We start from the raw sequence: 20,912 nt of genomic DNA on the forward strand, positions 1-20,912 counted from the left end.
TGGTTTACTTGGAAATGTCAGGTTGTCTTTGCTCTCTTCTCTTGCTATTTTCTCCCCTGGCGGCTAGTGAACTTCTCTCTGGAAGTTTCGAGAATCCGTCCAATCAATATCGACCACGCTTCTTCTACTGGTAATCAGGATACAAGTGATACAAGATGCCTAGACCACTGCTGACCTTACGCAGGTTTCCTGATGCCAGCGTCTCCAGCGAGATCTTGAGAGGAGACATCGACAGCATTGCTGCTATCGGTGGTGGTGGCGTTACTGTTGTGCCTCATTACATCTTCGGACTACCCATTGATGGCATTGAGCCTCCAACAGACTGGGCCATGTACGGCTATGGAACTCCGGCATTTAATAACATCTTCCGAGAAATTTTAAAAGTTGGGCAAGAAAATAAAGTGCAGATTGATTCCGGGCTCGGCGCTAGCCAGGGACAAGGCATCCCTGCGCCTGTTGAATCCATAGGTCTTGCGGTACAGCTTCTTGCCGGTAATGTAACTCTACAGCCTGGTGAGTCATTCGAGGGTCATGTTCCCCCACCGTCGGAGCTGCCGCAGGAAGTAAGCGAAGGAGAAGCATACCAACATGCGATGGAATCATTTGGCAACCCGAACCTTGCAGCCACAATTGCTGTGCAGATCGTCAATTCTGCTATGGATGGCCCAGAGCCAGTCTATTACATCGACGAAGATACAATCGTTGATTTGTCCGACCAGGTAGAGGAAGGCCAGCTGTCGTTGACTGCCCCCGATAGCGAATCCGAGTGGCGGTTGCTTACATTCTGGGAGGGCTACACCAACCAAAGGTCGATAAAGGGCGGCATAAATGCAACAAACTTTCTCGGCAACGGCTCTTGGGTCGTTGATCACTTTTCGAAGGCGGGGGCACAACTGATGACCAACTTCGTGGACGAATATGTTCTCAACGACAGCGAAGTTAGGGACTTGGTTAAGAGCCTCAAAAGCAAAGGTCTGCCGAGATTTCAAGATGATGATATCGTGCTGACGCAAATTAGGATTTGAAGATAGCATAGAGATTCTCTCTTCGATGTGGTGGACCCCAGGCTTCCTGGATAGATTCGAAAGAGCCAAGGGCTACAGTTTGGTCAGGTACCTACCATTGATCTTCGTTGCCCACAACCAGTTCCGGCAATCCCATTCCACATACCACGAGGAATACATCTACGGACCCTATTCTGCGCAAAACATTAGTCTGTACAACTTGGACTATCTTGATGTCTTGACAAGTTGCTATGGAGAATACTTGCAAGCGCTCACCGACTGGTCTCGTGGGGTAGGCATGGAGTATTCTGCTCAAACGGCTTACAATATACCTGTCGACATGGTAAGCTCATACGCTTAGGAATGCCCTTCGCAACGCTGAAACATGGCAGTCTGCTTCGATACCTCATGTGGATCTACCACAAACAGAAACTCTCGCGTTTCTCGATGTTGTGGATAAATACAAAGAATTCACGGGACCAGCGCATGTTGCAAATGCTAAGATTATTTCCACGGAGCTTGGTGCTACAATGGTGACATATACACAGATGCTCTCAAGTTTGATCTGGCAAGCAAAGCGGTCTTGGGCTGCCGGAGTCAACGACATTGTCATTCACGGGGCGCAGTATTCTGGAGACTACGTGGATACGACATGGCCCGGATTCCAAGGACTTTTCTTGATTGCAACAGAAAACTGGGGTCCATTACAGCCTGCGTGGCAGCACTTCAGTGACATAACAGATTTCTTCGGACGAAACAACATGGTGCTCCAACAAGGGATATCAAAAGTTGACCTTGCCTTCTATCTCCACAAACCTACCTTCATTCAAGGACAGGAGAACTATGGCATGAGTCAGTTGTTAGAAAAAGGTGAAACACATTGCATTCAGGTTCCACTGGAATTCCTCTGCTGACTCCACGCAGGATACACTCACGAGTATCTTGGTCCTAGCAACTTTGATCTTCCTCTGGCCGAAGTAAGTGACAATACCCTGGCGCCTGAGGGGCCAGGCTATAAGGCCTTAGTGCTCTATGACCAGACTGGCATCTCAAGTGCGGCTGCCTCGCGTTTGCTATCATATGCCAAAAGTGGGCTTCCCATCTTCTTCGTCGGACAACCCCCACAGAATGCGATTTCAGCTGTCGAAACAGAACAAATCAAGGTCTCCGAGCTCATGGACGAGGTACTCTCCATCAAGTTGGACAATGTGCACCAACTGGACACTTTCCAAGACCTCCTTAATGCACTTGAGGACCAGGAGATTGAACCGCGAGTGAAGCTCGATTGTCCTAATAACAACGTTTACACTGTGTGGCGCTCTGATGCTGACTCCAGCAACGAATATGTCTACATCTATAACGATGATTCCCAATCGGTATCGTGCAGCTTCACTTTCCGTTCGATCCTGACCAAACCAACTACATATATTCTCAATGCTTGGACTGGCGAGACTACCCTACTCCTAAATTCGACAAAGGAAGAAACATCCACCCTCACGACAACATTGAAAATGGCTGCCAATGAAACGACACTTCTGGCTTTCACAGAGCAACGCATCTCACCGCCAGCCGTCCAGGTGTCGAACAATGTCTATTTTACAAAAGTCATCGTTGAGGGATCCGATATACGCCTCTCTGCTGCTTTCTCACAACCAGGAGAGGTTGCCACCGAAGACAGCGTCATCTCACACAACAGCTCTGTCGCACCACCAACAGCCCTCGAAGAGTGGGATCTGACGATCTCCGCCTGGCACGGGCCGTCCCCTGATGACGAAGACGCAATGCAAGTTCGCACTCATGTCACTGAATACCACTTCGATTCCACGCAACTGCTCCGGTGGTCTGAGCTGAATGCTAGCCTAGCTCATAGTTCTGGTATCGGCACCTATAGAACAAACTTCACCTGCCCACAGAGTCTTGGATCGTTGGCGGACGGAGGGCGCCCTGGAGCTTTCTTGTCGTTGCCTCCTATAGAGCACACGCTCCGTGGGTCCATCAACGGCCAGCCACTGCCCGCATTCGATTCGATCCAGCCGCTGGCGGATCTCACGCCGCACTTGCGCTGTGGTGGCAATGATGATAACACGAACGAATTGGCGGTCATCATCTCGACCCCACTACTGAATGCCGTCAAGCATGAACTGAGTACCGCAATATTTATTGGCATGACTCTGGAGATGATCGATGAACGGTACCATGACCTCGACTGGATGCCACACGGCCTGTTGGGCCCTGTGGAAATCAAATGGGTGATATGGAAAGAAGCGACTGTGGCGAGTATTCCAAGGATCTCAAGGGCGACGAGCGTGTCAACCAAGTTGAGAATTTCTAAGAAAAGGATCACTCTGTGCACATTTATGGCGGCAGTATCCATAATGATGCCATGGTAAAGGGGCAATGCTTGGAAGGCAGGGAAAAGAGCCGCATCTGTTGTATTCCGTTCTTAGGTATCACGGTCAAGTCACGCTATCACTCTTGACAAAAGGTTGCTTGACTATTCTTTGATCATGTGTCATATAATCGGGCTAACCTTCGATGCTACGCAATCAGACGTACCGTAGATGAAAGGGTTCACGAATTAGTTCTAGCATGAACATCGTTGAATTCATTGCTTTGAGTCTTGCCAGAGTCTGTATGTATCACAGCTCGACCTTTTAACATCGCTAAACTACGCCGCGATAGCGAAGTCTTCTTCCACATGGCCTTGGAAAACTGGCAGGACTACAGTATCGTTTCCACTATCAGGTAAACAGGATGATCAGTATCAAAGTTTCAGCCTAACACGCTAGGATGAAGAAATAGCACGAGTCTGTCCTCTAACTTGTAGTATACCCAGCATAAATCAAGCTTCCGATGAAATACCAACGAGAGCAACCTCTTCAGATCCAAGGATCTACTCACAACCACAATGGTAAGGATCCCATTATCGAACGGTAGATCAGTCGATCCATCCGATGTGGGTGTAGATGAGGCACCAGAGACCTCGCCGCATTGCAAGCCTCATTCACTGGCAAACCACTTTCCTAAACTACTCCCGAAATGTCTATATTTCAGCGTTGGAACGAGCGACGGCAGCAAGAAACATTAGAGCACGGCCATTCAGGTATGCTGTGTGCATCAGCACTGGATCGCTCAGTGCCGACCACGCGCTGGGGGAAGTGGCCATGTATCAGTTCGCGGCATTTGACTCCATGGTGGCGCACATATGTAGGTACCTACTACTCCTGCTCCACATGATAGGTGGAACCTGACGCAGTGACTTAGTGGCTAACACAATTGAAAACGGCATTTTTACAGAAAAAGGGGTGTAGTACGCATTGCTCAAGATCCGGCATACAATGGCGGTTGATGTAGCACTCCTACAGAGTCAAAGCTTAAGTGTCGTCGCCAGCCCGCAAGCATTCAATTATATCAACGACGCCTCCATCTACGTTCCAGGAGCCGAACAAGAAATTGAAAGGGTATGTTTAGACAGAAAGCCTAGGATTGCTGTAATATCGAAACTAGAGCCATAACCACTAAGGTCTATCAATAGATACGATACAGAAATGTACTAAGGGTTCATCGCAGCGTATGAAAAGATCAATATCTTCGAACCACCACCACAGGGCTCTTTTGTGCATAGAGCAACCCTTACTCAAGATCTCTACACCCTCAGAGCCGCGACTGGGCAGGGCGCACAATCGACACAAGGCCAGACGAGCGCTGCATACAGAGCACCCCCTGGCGCGCAACTTCGTCACCCGCCTACAAGGCCAAGCGGACCTTCTGCTCCTCACGCGCAACAACCGGGAGCAGGGACCCCCTCCTATCCTGCTCAACCGTAAGTCCAACCCACTGGATCGTCCCTAACCGCACAAACAGCTACGCCAACCCCAGGAGCTCCGGCCGCCCGGCCTCCGATGGGACGTCTATTGAGGGCCTTCCCAAGGCTGGGAAGACGACCACCAGCAGACCCTTTCCAGCCGTCAAGCACGCCAGGCTCCCGAAGATTTACCTACCCCCGAGGGACCAAGGAGATTCAACCAATGATTTATAAACACCGTACGGCTGTTGTTACAAAAATCAAAGCAGCGCTGTTAGTGGGTGAAAATTTGGGTGGAGATTACAGAGACTAGGCAGGATATACCATCTATATACCCCTAAATAAGGGGGTCCATGCATTCTGCGTGGCCCCTGGAAACAGACCTAAAATAGGGTTATAGGTGCCAATACCTGTACACAGAATGGTTGACGCTGATATATAACAAGCTACATACATGTAACAGGTCAAGCTAGACGCATCCATTCTTTTATGCTAATAGATCAAATGACGTTGAGAACCACTTTTCTTTCTGGGGTCAGTGAAGCTTAAAGCAGCACGAGTTGCGTGAGAGACGTTCAAGTTCAAAGTTCAGCCTTGCGATGTCAATATATGGCATATATAATACGGGATGTAGCTACCGAGTGGTATCGCTAGAGTTATGATCTGTCATCCCTCTGGCCACTATAATCCCGTCGCTAGTTAGACTGATATAATCACAAACTTCATTGTGGCTGTACAAGCATTATCCCGATTTCAGGAAGAATAGGGGATCAGTTCTCAGATGTCTTGGTAAATACTATACAAAAATGGTGGCTCACAGCCTCTGATGGTTCCATGAAGTTGCAAAGGCAGGATTTCGATGTATGATACAGTCTCTCCTGCTCGTAGTCTCGATGTCAAAAATGCGTGACGTAGGACTCATTGGACTCCGTACTCGATGGGAGTCAAGCACTTGACGCTCCAGTCCGACTCACTGAGCAACAAGCATATTCTTGACTCTCAGCCAGTACTCAGGAGCAACCAACTTCTCCACCTCCTCTTTGCTGACCCATTTGAAGTCCTCGATATTCTTGTTCTGTGCGATACTCAGATCTGCCTGTCCAGCCAGGATCCTAGCTTTCATGAAGAATATCTTCTCACCGTCGACCATTGTAGTGTCACTAGCAGGCGCGTGGCCTTGCTTGGGGGGGGTCTTTGTTGATGCTTTTGATGCTGCAGTCGTCGCTTTCTTGGGATCCAGAGGCTTTGGCTCAATGGATGCGGGTGATTCTGGTGTTTTGGGGGACGAGAATTTGTGTACGTAGTGACCGACGGGATGATTACCGACGAAGAAAGTGTTCATGTTGACGCCACAAGAGGCAAACAGAATTCGTTGGGCGGCCTGTACGACACTGTATGTTAGCAATTAAAGTCTCGGTCAAGAAAGTTCCAGTTGCTCCTCACCTCTTTTAACCCCTCTGTGGCCGCTAGAGTTCCTGCAGGGAATTTCCACAGCTCGCCGTCGCCCTTTGCCTTTACCAATAAGTATAATGTCCGGGTCAAACTCCTCTCGAGGCTCTTCTGGTCGTTCTTCTCGTCTGCCTCTGTTCTCCGCATGAGTCCAGCATATCTCGGATCCCCAGATCCTGTAAAATCTTCTGAGCGGCCTTCCTCGGCAACTAATTGCTCTACGATCTTGGCTGGCTGTGCGGTCTCGTCGCCAACCAAAACCTCGTCATTCCATGCCTCAGGGCTGTGCGCATTATACCTCCCAATATCTCTTGCTGCTGCACCACCTCGTGCCTGGCGATGGGTCCGCCATTGTTCCATAGCCGGAGTGTTCTTCTTGTAATAGAAATATTGGCTGAAGGGGAGGGCAAGTCGTTCGTTCAGCCGACGTTGATATAGATGATATGCTGTTTCGAAAGGATGGGGATCGGGCGTGAGAAGAGGAGGCCTGCTAACAACAACGCCGGCTTTGATGGTGAAGAGTGGTTGCGAAGTAGGGGACGCTTCGGGGCCAGATGGAGAGAGCCGTGCAGCAGCTGGTGCGTCAACCCCGGCCTTTGCGGCTGCAGTCGATGCAGATCGCGTAGCCTGAGAGAAAGGAATAGATAATGCCACACGACATGAGCGACAGACGTGTGCTGGGGAGCCTTTGAAGGAAGTTTGTGCTGCGCAAGGTACTGAGTTAGTTCGGGTCTCTGTCCTCATTTTTCGGGGCAAGGTGTTGGAGCTGTGCCACGCTTACAAATTAACGCTTCGGCTATGCGCCGGGAGCCGCTTGAACGAGGAGACATCTTTTGGAACAGGGTATAGCCTCGTCGGAGCTCCCAGAGGAGTGTTGTCAAGATGAATTGACCTGTTCTTTCAATGCAGGTGCACGACATCCAAAAAGTTCAGGAACCTAAGTTCGAGACCAACCCTAAAATGAATTAGGCAACTTAGCCGGTATCATTTTCTGGCAAGAACCTAAACTCCAAGAACTGAAACTTCACACACACTCTTGGTTGCTTTATCGGGACCACTGGACCACACACAGCATGGCTAAATCATGATGACAAGTTGGGCCTGAGACGCTCTTTTACTCAAGCAGCTCTTCGCTCAATCTGGGCCTCTCCTGGGACAATTCTCATTTCCTGACTGACACGACAACATGCTCCTTCTCATAAGCTTGAAAAGCGAACAATATGGCACCAATCCTTATCATCAAAATGCTTTTCCTCCCATAGCTCTTTGATCATTTACAAGGTGCCCAGAAGAAGGATCTTTGGATTCCGAGGGGGTCTTTTTTCGCTAGCAGGACCGCTTTTTTCAAATTTCATGACGGTACTGTTAGATAGCTACCTCCTACAACCCAAATCTATCGCAGCACAATTGGCACCCGGATGTTTTCCTTATTGAGTGGTCCCCATCTGGCGTTGGAAATATTGATGGCCTTGTGGCGCGTCCATGCCCTTCAATTCGTGAGGAGAAATTGTGGTCTATATGGGTACCATCAAAGGACACATAACACTCGCTCCACCGTCCACCACCATATTAGCCCCAGTTATATAGCTGCTGAACCCACTGGCTAGAAAGCCTGCAACGCGTCCAACCTCTTGCGGCATGCCTGCTCTCTCGAGGCCAATGTTCATAGCCTGTGCCTGTGGGCTCTGCAACTCGGCTGGAGGCAACTGCTGACCCATCCCCGCCCCCTTGGTGTCATATCCATCCTTGAGATTTACACCAACATCAATCTGCCCGGGAGAAATCGCATTGATGCGTATTCCCGTTCCCTTAAGCACCGCGACGCCACTTCTCACCACGCCCAACGCGGCGTGAGAGCTCATCGTGAAACAGGGGCCCCAACAACCACCATAAGTGCTCGCCGTGCTGCTGACAACAATAATGCTCCCGTAGCGATGGTCCTTCGGCGCGGCGTTGGCGTAGTTCCCCTTCGGGCTAGTCTTCTGCATCGCGTGAGGTGCGTACTTCAGGGCGAAGAATGGCGCGAGCGAATTCGCCTCGAAGCATTTTTGCAGGTCTGCTGGTGTCGTCTGGTCGATCGATGGGGGGCCCAGCAGACCCGAGCTACAGACCCATACGTCAAGGCGCCCGAAGGCATTGAGCGCTTCATCTATTAGAGTCAAGGTGTCCTGCTCGCTCGAGATCGAGTATGGGTAATCAATGACCTTAGTCTTTGGGTATAGGCTAGATAACGTGGATTGTAGTCCACTTGGCTGGTCCGTCGCCGTGCACGCGTAGATGCTGGCTGCACCGTGGGCTGAACACGGACACCTTTACACGTTAATTTCTCATATCATTGAGTTTTCCACATGTTGCTGCATAGTCTGATGCTTGCCACGCACCTGCCAGTTCTGCCACAATAGCCCCTCCCACAGGCATGTTTGCACCGGTAACCACACACACGAAGCCATAGAGCTTCCCGTCCGATCGGTAGGGGGAAAAATGGTCGGACTCCTCTTGTATTGGCATTGCGTCAGGCATTGTATCGTGGACGATTACACTAGGAGGGCGCGTAACTTGTCAAGTTCGAAAGTCGGAATGGACACGAGGGATGTAGTCGTTGAATCGTGTTCTCCCAAGCAGATCCAATAGTTCGAGACTAGAGTGAGTGCCAGTGCATGAATATATCACTTATGGGCAAAGACAGCCGAAGAACTAGCAGGGCCGATGTCCATGGAGAAGCAATATTTCAATCATGTTGAGGCTCGAAGGAGACAATGTTCGTCCTCTTGCGAGCCACATACAGACCAATAGAAAGGTTTCCATTGCGATAGAGCGTCGTCTGAAGTGCCAGCAAAGGCACGGCCAGACAAAGTGGTAGATCGTGCAAAGGAAAGGAAAGTTGGTTTCTCCGCGCAGATAGGGATTCAGTCGGCTTGTTGACCACACGATAAGGCTTGGTTTATCGGAGCTTCCTGATAGGCGGGCTTGCGTTTTGTCGGCCTGGAGACCATCAAATCGATTTATCAAATTATCAATGGTTCATCTTCACCGGTCGTTAGATATCTTTTCTAGAGGAAGAGCTTCCTCCCATTCCTCCAATTTTCAACCTTTATCATCTAGATAATGCCCTCCCCAGTAAAGGGAAATGACTTGGAGTTCGTGGAGATGATACTGCAAGGCTATCGCCAATAGGGGCGCAGTGTACTTCGTTGAAGCAATTCCAAAATTATCAGCCACGAAGAAGTCAAGAGTCAGCAAGGGGCTGTATGTAAGTAATCTGGACTATGGAAGTTGTCCGTACCACGTATTGCAATTCCAAAATCGATATTTTCAGGAATTTCTCTATCAAGGAGTGCAAATGGCATTCATCCAAAAACCCATACATCTTAGCATCATCTCCCAAAAAAAAGCAACCGGAACATCGCCCTAACCCCATACCCTGTTCTGCTGGTGGAAACTATCCTGGAGCCTCATGCAAAGAGTTGTCCTCTGACATCAATAAGTTGCTACTTTTTGACTTTGTGCCCTTTAACATATGCACCGGTGACGAGCTCTCCTGGGACCTGCTTGCCCGTCTCCTTCAGGACTTCTTCTACTCCAACGCTGTTCCCCCCACTGATATTGCCACCAGCGCTAGCTCCTAAACCATCAGCAGATAAACCATCAGCAAGCGGTAGAGCAAGTTGTCCGAGCCAAGCGGCACCAAAGCCATGTCGAACGTCACGAAAGCTGGTCTTCGTGGATGGTACACCTCGTCTTGCGAGCTCTGTCTGAATGGCTTCGCGTTTACGTGAAGCAAGATCGTTCGCTCTGATGCAGTAGAGTGGGATTGGAAACGCGGCTCCGTGAGTCGACGCAGTGGCGACAACACCCTAGAATAATCCGAAGCCGCTCGCTACCTTGGAGCGGCTGCAGCGAATTTCTTCCTTCTGGAGTTTTGCAGTACCCTGCTGACGGCAGGAAGCGGCAAATTTGGCGTCGTCGAAGTTGAAGAAGTCTGACATGGCGGCCTGTCTATTAAGAATGTGTGTAATGTGAATATCTTTCAGAGGCTTTATGGCAGTTTCTGTGGCAATGGGATTCTAGCGTTGACGGTATGCTAAAGGACTTGTGGAAGAGGATCAAGTTGTGGTTCTGTCGGATGGGATTGTACTCGATCGGAGTCCAGAGAAGCGTCCCCATTTTTAGATTGTGAGTGATCTCTCAGGCATCGACATTGCCAACGACATAATGTTCAAGCGACTCGTACACTCGACGGCGGATCCTATATTTGCACATGGTTGGCGCAAATAGTTTTGCGAACATTGTGGCTTTGATGACGACAATGCTCAAATGCAAGGAAATGAATCATCTAGCACGGCATAGCCACATGTGGCGTCAAAGACACGACCTTGATACATTACTTGATCAAAATTGACTCGTTGATGTTCTGTAGGAGTGAGAATGTTTGCCCTCGAATCGATAGTGATATAGCAAAAGGCCTCGCGGTTGATGTGAGCCTCCCTTCCAAAGATGGTTAGTCTCGCAGTTTGATTGCGAGAGCCGCAGAATGCGGATAATACGAGCACTGCGTACGCCAATTTCCAGGCTTTTGAGGCTCTATGGGGGTGGGGCGCCTCATTCTGACACTTGAGAACCGTGCCCGTTTGTGTATTTATACTCCTTACGGAGTACAGATACATGGTTCGCCAACTGTTGCCGAGATTGTAGCGTCTCCCAGTACGAGTACAGAGTAGGAGAGAGCAGTGCCATCAAAGAAATATCTGCAGTTTGTAATCGGTGCTGCGTACATGGGTGGTTCTTAGCCCCAAGCTAATCAAGGAGCCTGGACACAGTATACGATCTCTCCACACGTTGAGAGCTGTCCTTACGAGATTGGCCAATAGGACCATGGTCGGCGATACGGCTCTGTCAAGCCTCTGACCATCACCGAAGAGGTTGCCGGCCTGACTTCCAGCCGATGGCATCGCCAAATGTGAGTGGTGCTATTTCAACACATGAAACACTAAAATCTACAAAGTCACAGCAAGTGTCATGGTGCGCGCGTTGCGGCGTCGTTGCGAGCGCTGAGCTGCATGATCAGGAGTGTCGTATTTATAGTGTTTGATCTCCCTTAAGCTTAAGCCCACCTAGTCGCTGCCTGAGAACAAACAACAATCCGTCCCAAGAAATAGAGACTGTCTAAGAGTTACAGTGCTGGTAGGATTGAATCTCATTGGACGCATTGCCTTGAGCTAGTGACTAGAACATTCGCAAGCATACACCATTTAAGCTTAGAACTTGCAGGTGGGCCTAGAGAAACAGCCTTACCTAGTGGATCGACCCCTTGGCTGTAGACCTTAATCTTGGGACAAGGGGTGGCTTAAGAATCAGTCAAGTATAACATCGAGACAGTTCGCTCTCTGCGTAAGCATGTCGGTACTAATGCCTACAGATCTCCAAGCCAAAAAATAAGAACAGCAGAGCAACATGGTCTCAAATATGCCCACCACCGACGACGTGGCGGCCCCCATGCTGCCCTCAAAGCATTCTGCCGAGTCGAAAGCGCCATCGTCGTCATCGAAACGTAAACCAGGTCCCAAGTTATGGGCAGGTCTGAAAGAACACTCTCGCGTGTCAGTTTACTGTCTTGCTCTCACCTCAGCAATTCTGCTTTGGGGTTATGACATGGCCATGACTGGAAATTTGTACGGAATGGATGAGTTCAAGTACGCGTCGCAGCAGCCCTCTCCACGACCTGCGATCGACTGACATGTCTTGTAGGAAAGACTATGGTGAATTTAATGAGGCTAAGGACGAATTCACCATTCCTTCAAAGTGGCTGAGCGTGTGGAATGCGTTGTCTCCATTAGGAACGATGATGGGCTCAGTTGTTGGTGGATGGCTCCAAGACAGATTCGGCCGCCGTCTATCACTTGGACTCGGGAGCCTGACTTCAGCTCTGGGTGTCGCAGTTGTCTTTTTGTCGGCCTATGTGAGCAGTAATAACCAGCTAGTCTTTGGCATTGGCAAGTTCACGCAAGGCCTGACCATCGGTGTGGTCGTGACCACAACACAAACCTACATTTCCGAAGTCCTTCCATCGACACTTCGTGGACCGCTCCTCGCCTTCTTCCCGATTTTCTTTCTCATCGGTCAACTTGTTAGTGCTATCATCGTGTTGAGTCTGCAGAATAAGGTGGGGAAAATGCAATACGTGACAGCCATTATTTCGGAATGGCCGTTTTCAGCACTCCCGGTCGTCCTTGCCATTATTATGCCAGAGAGTCCGGCTTACTTGGTGCGGAAGGGCAACATCACTGGTGCAATCAAGGCCCAGAAGCGTTTGGATTCTCCGCATATGGACAGCTATGCAAAGGTTGCAGAATTAAAGCAGTCTGTAGAACACGAGGAAAAGAGGGCATCTGGAAACGCAGCGACGTACCTGGACTGCTTTAAGGGTGTCGATTTTCGACGCACTGGCCTTGCAATTTTCGGCTCGGTACTTCCTCAGCTTTTTGGCCTTCCCGTTCTGGGAGACGGTCCATATTTCTTGCAGAAAGCTGGCATGGAGGATTCGACGAGTTTTATCTTCCTGCTCACTGGAATCCTTTGCGGGATCAGCGGCACTATTGTTAGCATGTGGCTGCTCAGTTTCATTGGAAGGCGAACCCTCGTTCTCAATACCCTATTGCCTTTGACGTGTCTGTGGGGAGTGATGGGCATTGGGGGGACTATTCAGGCCGATTTTGCGGCATGGTATGTTCCAACTCCTCGAATTCTTGAGAACCATGGGACTAATATTGTCCAGGATCGTAGGTGCCACGACAAACCTGGTACCGCTTGTGGCAGCCTTGGGTGTTTGGCCAGCATCATACGTTATTACAGGTGAATCCTCGTCCTTACGACTGAAAGCGAAAACTACCGGCGTTGCATGGGCGGTGGGTGGAGTATCGAATTTGGTGTTTTCCATGGGCACGCCATATATATACAACGATGACGCTGGAAATCTTGGGGCAAAGATTGGGTATATATGGGTTGGCATTTGTGGAGCAACCTTTGTCCTCGCTTATTTCGTTCTTCCCGAAACGCTGGGTCGAACAGCGCTGCAGCTTGATCGGATGTTCGACGAAAAAATATCTGCCCGGAAGTTCAGTCAGTGGACGGAAAGAGAGAAGCCTGTTGAGCAAGAAAGCCTCAGTCCGGGTCATAAATTTGGGCACGTCAATTCCAACGACTCCGGTGACCTAGACAGTATGGAGCTTGCATGGATGTCACCTAATCCTCGGGAATTCAGCTGAGCACATTCGAAGCTTGCGACAACTGACGGCTGATTGATGTGCTTCACATATATTTACAGTAAAAGCGTACGAATCATCGCTGGGTGTTTAGGCGTTCTGTCTGGAGTAGCTTGATTCGGAAAAACAAATGTCCCGACTTTAATTACGGCCAAGCATTACATCGTGAGCGTCAATTCATGAAACTGCCTATCTTATTGTTTGCTCCCCCGCAGGGCCAACCCCCTTTCCGCGCAATCCTCGACGAGGCCGAGGCTCTTTAGTTTAGGTACGCTGAATAGGTAACGATATCATACCTTGTGGGCGCCTCAATTCAGCTCGATTAGGCTTCAATATTTTGTGCTTTTATCCTTGGATAGATTTGCTGAGAGTTGGGGCGGTCGAGGTTGCTAGTGCGTAATCGCACTGCCTTTCTCTTGCGACACCCTCAGGTTTGTGGCGATACCAGGTTAAGGCCCCCAAGACGATCAGTCGTCCTCTGAAACTACGTAATTGCTCAGCCTTCCCTGAGCCATCGTGCTGAAATCCGATTGTCGTCGCTAAGTATTTAAATATCTACAGCTATATCAGGATGGACAAATTAAACTTTGCCATAAAGGGACCATTCTACTCAACATTGGCCCTGGCGGAGACTGAAAGTCCTCCAGCTTAACCTGACGCGGGTTGGTGCTACAAGGCTGAGAAAATGCCAACGGGGCGTCGAGCACGCTCGTGCAATTATTGCCGGCAGGTAAAACAAGGCTGTGACGCTCATGTGGGTAAACTTAAGTCCCAGTTGATGGATTGGTATCGAATCTGACCACATCTCAGCTAAGAAAACCGTGCACCAGGTGTAGGGAGAGGAACGGGGATTGTCATTTCGACAAAGGCTTCAAGCGCGTAGCTACGAGAGGGTACGTATAAGCAAGTCCATTCTGACATATTGCCCACCATGCAAAATCCAACCTGGCTTAATATCTGATCCACTCCTAGATATGCATGGGGTATTTCGTTGCAGTTCAGCACTCTAAGCCGATCATCAAGCCAATCGAGGCCTGCCATAAGCAGCCCACTGCGTTCCCCAGGAGAGAATCTTGCGCTCCCTTCGAGTGACAGGTGGGAACGGCCCCAGTCCTCTGCCGGGAAAGACGGAGATCGCTCGACGTCTAGAGCGGTTAGTAGTACACCTCCTGGCAGCTGGTTTCGTAACGAAACGCAGAGAGACCGCAGCTGCTTCGTTCATGGCAGTGCCGAGTTACGATGGGAGATAGCAGTGGACCTGTTTGCTCAGTAAGAATTTCCATTTCCTCATATTTTTGCGATATACTGAAATCAAGACAAATCAGTTTCGAGGAGTTTTTTCTCCCTCATGCGCCGTTCCTTGAGCCAGTGTCGTCACTGTCTGGTCTGGCGGATCGATCGCCGTTGTTATTCTGGACGATTACGATGATCTCTTGCCAACTACATCAAAACTACTCGACCCTTTACAACGTTACGCTTATCGCACATCGCCAGCTAGTGTCGCAAGAAGTCCTCTCCGCCTTACAGTCAATCGAATCTGTCCATTCTCTCCTCTTAGTTTGTTTATGGCCGGTCCCCCAAGAGCATCATTTTGACGACCCTTCTTGGGAGCACATTGGCCTTGCCATCAATGCTGCCTTGCGATTCAATTGTCACAACCCGTTATCGGAGAACAGTCCGATCAGGGGCTGGAAGGTCTTAGGAGGCGCCTATGCAAATGATTTGAACATCACCACCCAGCGTAAGACGTGGTTAGCTTGTTTTAACATCAGTACTCAGTGAGTTTCGAGACCCATAGGCGGTCTCATTTCATTCATTTCAAATGCGGTTACGCTAACTCTATCTTCCAGACTCAGCATCTTCTTAGGGTTCAGTCCCAAATTCTCCACACCCCGGCAATTCAAGGAACTCAAAAAGGCCAAAGATGGTGTGTATTCCAGCATGGCCGAACAGCCGTCTTTTCCATTGCTAGCACAGCTGGAGCTCAATCAAATCACGTGTCTCTATCAGTCAAATATTGATACAGACGAGGATATTAGCAGCTATTTCACTAGTGCAGCAATGTTCGACAGTATGCTCGACCAAGTCAAACAGAAATACCTCGCATGTTGGAATTCCAACCTGGAGGTGATCTTTCATGGATCTAAACTCTATCTCTACGCCTTGAGTTTTGTCTTAGTATCCAAGGTATCCTCCACAACTTCGGTCCATATCTCACCGAACATATTGGCCCAACACTACCTTATCCTTCAAAGAGGCTTGCACTCTGCCTTACAGTTGATCTCCGCCATGACCGACATCAGTCTCTCATCCAGCCCAGCCACCACGAACTACCCAGTGAGGCTGTTGACCTTCCATGCCAAAAGCTACTTCACGCATCTTTACTTCGCGGTCATGTTCATATTTCGTGCTCTCGTCGGCAGTGATCACGCGATTGTACTCCCACAGGATCGCAAAACTATCGTCTCAGCCCTTCAAGACGCGTCTAAGATCTTTCGGTCGTTTCCGCAGCACCGTGACCATGCCCGAGCTGCAATCAATATTCCTTTGTTGGTCCATATCCTCCGTGAGAGGGCACAAAATCGACTAGCAAGCGGATCCTTGTTGATTTCTCGGCCGCACTCGCTTGTTGTCGAGAATCGGCTTGGCGCCTCTTTGCTGTTCGACTGTTCTTTCCATGTTTGGGAAGAGCGAAATCGTACCATGACACCGGTCGGAACTGGCCCAAATATTCTGCACCACCGCTGCCAAAAGTTGAAAGACCATAACTCCCTTTCGCAAAAGAAAATATCTTCGTGGAAAACGCTCTCGGAGCAGTGTCCAGAGTATCTACCGGACACACCGAAACCCTCGCCTTTCCCACCATTGCCTCCAGATAGCATTCTGGTGCCACAGTCAGAGGAGATGCTGGCACCGGGATCTTTCAACAGTGTGAACGATGCTAGTACAGACTGGGGGTGGTCAGAGTTTGATCGGGATATCGCCGATTGTGGAGTTAGCTTTGAGCTGCCTCCTGTCCCACCTGTGATGAAAGCAGTCTGTGATGATGATTATTGAAGATGATGACAATGACATTACGATGGGAAAGCGAGTGTACAAATGCATTTTACTAAGACTTTCAGATGCGACGCCATCTGAACGAAATTCAGTCTCCTCGTAAAAGCGAAGTTGGTCATATTTGTCGTTGGGACCACCCCGGCATCTAGCGATTCGTCGACCAATCCTCAACGCTTCTCGGATCTGCGGTGTCCGATGTTTTAAGCAAATGTGAAAATGTGGTGGAGACGAGAGGCATGTCGAAAAATGCAGCATCAATGAACCCTCTTCTGCTCTTTGGAGGATCCCCGTTCTCTCTTTGACTTTGTGAGGAATTCTGAGACTTCTCCAGGCTAGCTGCCTGAGCCGATGCAGCTCAGACCGATAGGCTTCTTGTTGCCACTTATGATATGTGAGCTTGCAAGTTTCCCTGGCCCGAATGGCAAACTTGGGTTCAATCAAGCCGCCTTCTTCAGAGTCTGAATCCGCTGTGGGTGTTTCTAACAAATTATGATATGATGGGATGAGGATTTTTTCTGTAGATTCGCTAGATGCCTTGTTGTCCTTGAGCAGTCTATGGAGATCTGGCAGACATGAGGCAACATCTAAGATGATTACCAGCCTCTCACTCGCAGTAAAAGTAGTGATCAATTCAATTGCTTTGATTTGCTAAGCGATCCTGTCACCTTGCGTGAGTCCTGTCCTAATTTCTGGACGGTGTGAGCTCATCCAAACCAACCGGGCCAACAGATTCTGGTTGGAGAGGGGTATCCATGTCATGGAAAGGATGTGTAGAAGGTGAAGTCTGAGCTTCTGAAGGCTTTCGGGCTTCCCTTTTTGCCATTGTGGGATGAGTTATCTAAGATGTGAAGCAGCGGCTTTGAGACGAAACAACTGACATCATGTTCCAGTGGTACTCAATTTCACTTACTAGCATGGTTCAGAACCAAGAGATAAACGCTTGCAAAGGAGCCCACAATGAATGCACAACTTTCGTAATTGAAGATGGAGTGTAAGAGCCGCATTTAGACAAAGATGGCGCATTGGAACTAGTTGGCAATCGTTTCAGTGCATACCAACCAGCTGCTACATTCCAGGTTCCAGCTAGAAGGACCAATTTTCCTTACAAATTGTCCGCATGGAACAGAGCCTTCTGAGGAATGCTCCCGCCAGTTTCCGGGCTGACAGGAGGAGGAAAGGAACCAGGTACAAAGAACCTTGCATAATGGATGGCTCATGAGGGAATTTCAGTAGAGGTGTTGTCACTAGCGTGTAGACTCCTGTTAAATCTTGAGTGAGATGCAGTGGCCGAGAGATATCCGACTAAGTAAGTCTTGACTTACCAATTTCACAAGAACTTAGGAGCAAGGACAGTCCTGACTCCTGCCTCCTGACTCCTGACTCCTCCCTGGATAGCCGGTACTAAGCAGACGATAGATGAAGGACACTTGCAACTGGTCCTGGTTAAGAAGACGGGATTGTCCACGTGTAGTTCTGAGACCGAATGAGGTGCGATGCTAATCACGGGACCTCAAGGGCATGGCAACGACATGATGTGCCAGCATGTCTCCATCATCGTTTCGTACTCCGTACTCAGATTCCACAGCAGAGTTTAGTTAAAGTGCTGTTGGCTGTGGTTGAGTTGTCAGTCCGCCGTCCGCCGTCCCTCGTGCCGAGTAACTACATCGTACAAGGTCTCTAGAGTCTGCACCGTAAGCTCTAACTACCCCACAAGCCAAGATTACTAGCTATAACCCTATAACCCAGTCCCCAGTCCCCTGGGCCCTGGCTCTTCTCCAGCTCCTCTCCGCGCCTCCCGTTGGTCGGTTTTTTATTCCTAGGGAGCCGAAGTAGCCTGGGGGGCGTCCGAGGAGCCCGTTGAAGCCAACCAGCTTCGGGCACCAATGCGGGCCTAATGCACCTGGACAATGCTTCCTGACACGGCTGTTGATTCCCCCCTCCAGCCCATCAGGTTAGGGGACTCGTGAATCTGACAGGCCTAGGGACCTCCCCTGCACCACCTACAGGCTACAACTGTCCAGTGCACCTCCAGCACGTCCTAACTAATTCCTATCCGTATACCGAGCACAACTGGAAAATATATGGATATGGAACTTCCCTCTTCTTCCCTCTTCGAATGCAAACCTTGCTTCTGGTCTCCCTGCTCTTCACGTTCATCTTTTCCCTCTTCGTTTCCTTCACTCTCTCCCTCTCCTCTACCTCACCGTCTCTGTGTTTCACCATTGATCATCACCATTTGTTCCCCGCCCTACCCACAGCGGGCCCACAGTACCTTGATCGTCTACCCTAGTATCCCTTGTCTCCTCGGCCCCTCCAATCAGCTGTTCGATCAGGCGACGCCCGTACCACCATGACGTGACCTCTATCTACTCCTTTGTGCTCCTACCGCCAATTGTTCGAGCCCCTACAACTACACCACCACTGCCGTATACCATCCAAACGACAACCTCAAATTCCACCTCCAGTATCGAAGCCGATAATCGAAGAACAGAATACCTCAGTGCAGCAAGCACCTTGATCGATATGGCTGATCAAGGCGCCCCTGCATCCCCACCTCCCAACCGTCGTCGTGCCTCGATTGTCGACATGTTCAACCCCCGATCCCATTCAACCACCGCAGCCATGTCCTCCTCCCCCCCTTCTGCTGCCGTCCCTGCCAATCCTGCGCCCCATCATCGAAGAGGTGCTTCCATCACTTCTTTGGGACTGACTACCAACCCTTCCAATCAATCTTCTCCTTACAGTGCATTTGCACGTCAACGACGAGCCAGCATTGCTACCTCGTCCGCCTCGGGCTCTCCCGAGTTCAGGAACAGTTTTGGGGATGAACCGGCAGTCATCGAGGAGGACGACCAGACTCAGGCAACCATACAGCCTCCAGCTTCCCCTTCGTTTGCGCGTCGGGTGAGCTTTGGGGCCCAGGCCTTGCGAGATGTCAAAGGAGGAGGAGGGAGTCCTTCAGCTTCTGGCGGTGGTAGGCGCCCCTCATCTTCCCTGTTTACCTTGGATGAGAATTCTGAAAATGCCACTCCATCACGTAAAGTTGCGTCGGGGACGGCCAAGACTGCAGGTAAGAGTCGAGGCCTGTCCTTGAGATCTTTTTCTTGCATGAATTTTGCAACCACACCGGCTTCTCATCCACCATCTTTCTGCAGATCAGGACACTAATATTGCACAGGAGAAGGTTTCAATTGGTCAGAGGCCATCCGTGACAGAACCAGACGTTCTCCGTCCTTCTCATCCGGCAACCCGTTTTCTTCTCATTCTACACGCCCTCGGTCGGCCAGCATTTCCAACCCGGCGCCCCCAAAGGAGATCACCAAGCCCGCCGAATCTATGTCCAAGATGAAGAAACCTGACCATCTCGGCGAAAGAATGCTGAGAGGGGATTTCATGATGGATTGAGCAAGGACACAAATCATGAGGACCTTCCGAAATTGATTGTATATCCTATCCCCTTCATACCATGTATAAGTGCCTGGGTCGATTGCTTTTGGAACGGAGATTGTCAACTGTGTGGACTTAGTACTGGCGGAACCATTGCTATCAGGGTTTTGTTCATTTGGTGTGGGTGCGCTGTGCCAAACGGTCCGGGAACATCAATGGATGCTTAGCCTCCTCACAGTCGTTCATGTTGCCTTTACTAGGCTCAGAGTGAGTGGATTCGAAGCTAGGGCTAGGAGTTGGCCATGGCAGGGATTGCCACGTATGCTTTTACGTTACAGCAACTCAAATGTTTGAGAAATAAGAATGAAATGAATGATGATATGAGTAATACCATTGTGTAGGGACAGATTTGCATTGAGCATGTGAATAATCCATTTTGTGCCTAGGTAACTCTACGAGGCAGTGACTTGGTGAGGACTCGCTTGCTCGGTTGCTTGTCAAAGCATGTGGGAAACCCCCCCACCCGAGAGATGATTTCTGAACGGCGTTTCTTGCTCTTTATCATTCCACCTCGATGCCTTCTCCAACAGGTGGAGAAGTTGCCTGTTCTGCATTTCCGCGCGAGGGGAAAGTGATGGCATGACTTGGTCCCATGAATAGTGGAAGTCATAAATATAAATGTAGTTTGCTAGTGCTGCTTGTCGGGTGAAGAGTCGAGACTCAAGACCCACGTGAGGCGATGCGCGGGGCGGACCTTTTTGAAACGTGTATACAGTATGTTACTGTATGTTCGGTTAAGTAGTGTCACATGACCCATTTCTTGCATAATGGTATCACGTGACGCATCCCGTGGCATGGCCGAGTACTCGGCATGGCATGCTGCCTCTAGTGGTCCCTCCCAAAATCTTGTTCAACTTGAAGATGGGTTGACAACCTTCCGAGCTGACCTCT

The 20,912-nt window shown here is 49.8% G+C and overlaps 6 protein-coding genes across 6 annotated transcripts; 4 read left to right on the forward strand and 2 right to left on the reverse strand.

The window, feature by feature from the left end:
* Positions 1 to 155: 155 nt before the first annotated feature.
* Positions 156 to 3,394, forward strand: A1O9_11379 (uncharacterized protein; the record flags this gene model as incomplete). The annotated part of the gene is made up of 4 exons (XM_013399673.1): positions 156 to 972; positions 1,019 to 1,347; positions 1,397 to 1,874; positions 1,929 to 3,394. The coding sequence occupies 4 exons, from the start codon at positions 156 to 158 to the stop codon at positions 3,392 to 3,394; spliced, it is 3,090 nt and encodes a 1,029-aa protein (XP_013255127.1).
* A 2,385-nt stretch (positions 3,395 to 5,779) lies between these two features.
* On the reverse strand, positions 5,780 to 7,002 carry A1O9_11380 (uncharacterized protein; the record flags this gene model as incomplete). The annotated part of the gene is made up of 3 exons (XM_013399674.1): positions 5,780 to 5,989; positions 6,110 to 6,190; positions 6,253 to 7,002. The coding sequence occupies 3 exons, from the start codon at positions 7,000 to 7,002 to the stop codon at positions 5,780 to 5,782; spliced, it is 1,041 nt and encodes a 346-aa protein (XP_013255128.1).
* A 770-nt stretch (positions 7,003 to 7,772) lies between these two features.
* On the reverse strand, positions 7,773 to 8,778 carry A1O9_11381 (uncharacterized protein; the record flags this gene model as incomplete). The annotated part of the gene is made up of 2 exons (XM_013399675.1): positions 7,773 to 8,554; positions 8,640 to 8,778. The coding sequence occupies 2 exons, from the start codon at positions 8,776 to 8,778 to the stop codon at positions 7,773 to 7,775; spliced, it is 921 nt and encodes a 306-aa protein (XP_013255129.1).
* Positions 8,779 to 11,721: 2,943 nt separating this feature from the next.
* Positions 11,722 to 13,520, forward strand: A1O9_11382 (uncharacterized protein; the record flags this gene model as incomplete). The annotated part of the gene is made up of 3 exons (XM_013399676.1): positions 11,722 to 11,948; positions 12,004 to 12,978; positions 13,031 to 13,520. The coding sequence occupies 3 exons, from the start codon at positions 11,722 to 11,724 to the stop codon at positions 13,518 to 13,520; spliced, it is 1,692 nt and encodes a 563-aa protein (XP_013255130.1).
* A 1,422-nt stretch (positions 13,521 to 14,942) lies between these two features.
* On the forward strand, positions 14,943 to 16,574 carry A1O9_11383 (uncharacterized protein; the record flags this gene model as incomplete). Its single annotated transcript, XM_013399677.1, has 2 exons — positions 14,943 to 15,295; positions 15,368 to 16,574. The coding sequence occupies 2 exons, from the start codon at positions 14,943 to 14,945 to the stop codon at positions 16,572 to 16,574; spliced, it is 1,560 nt and encodes a 519-aa protein (XP_013255131.1).
* Positions 16,575 to 19,097: 2,523 nt separating this feature from the next.
* Positions 19,098 to 19,979, forward strand: A1O9_11384 (uncharacterized protein; the record flags this gene model as incomplete). Its single annotated transcript, XM_013399678.1, has 2 exons — positions 19,098 to 19,644; positions 19,753 to 19,979. The coding sequence occupies 2 exons, from the start codon at positions 19,098 to 19,100 to the stop codon at positions 19,977 to 19,979; spliced, it is 774 nt and encodes a 257-aa protein (XP_013255132.1).
* Positions 19,980 to 20,912: the final 933 nt, after the last annotated feature.

Source organism: Exophiala aquamarina, assembly GCF_000709125.1.
Source record: "Exophiala aquamarina CBS 119918 chromosome Unknown aczIA-supercont1.17, whole genome shotgun sequence".
Lineage (NCBI taxonomy): Eukaryota > Fungi > Ascomycota > Eurotiomycetes > Chaetothyriales > Herpotrichiellaceae > Exophiala > Exophiala aquamarina.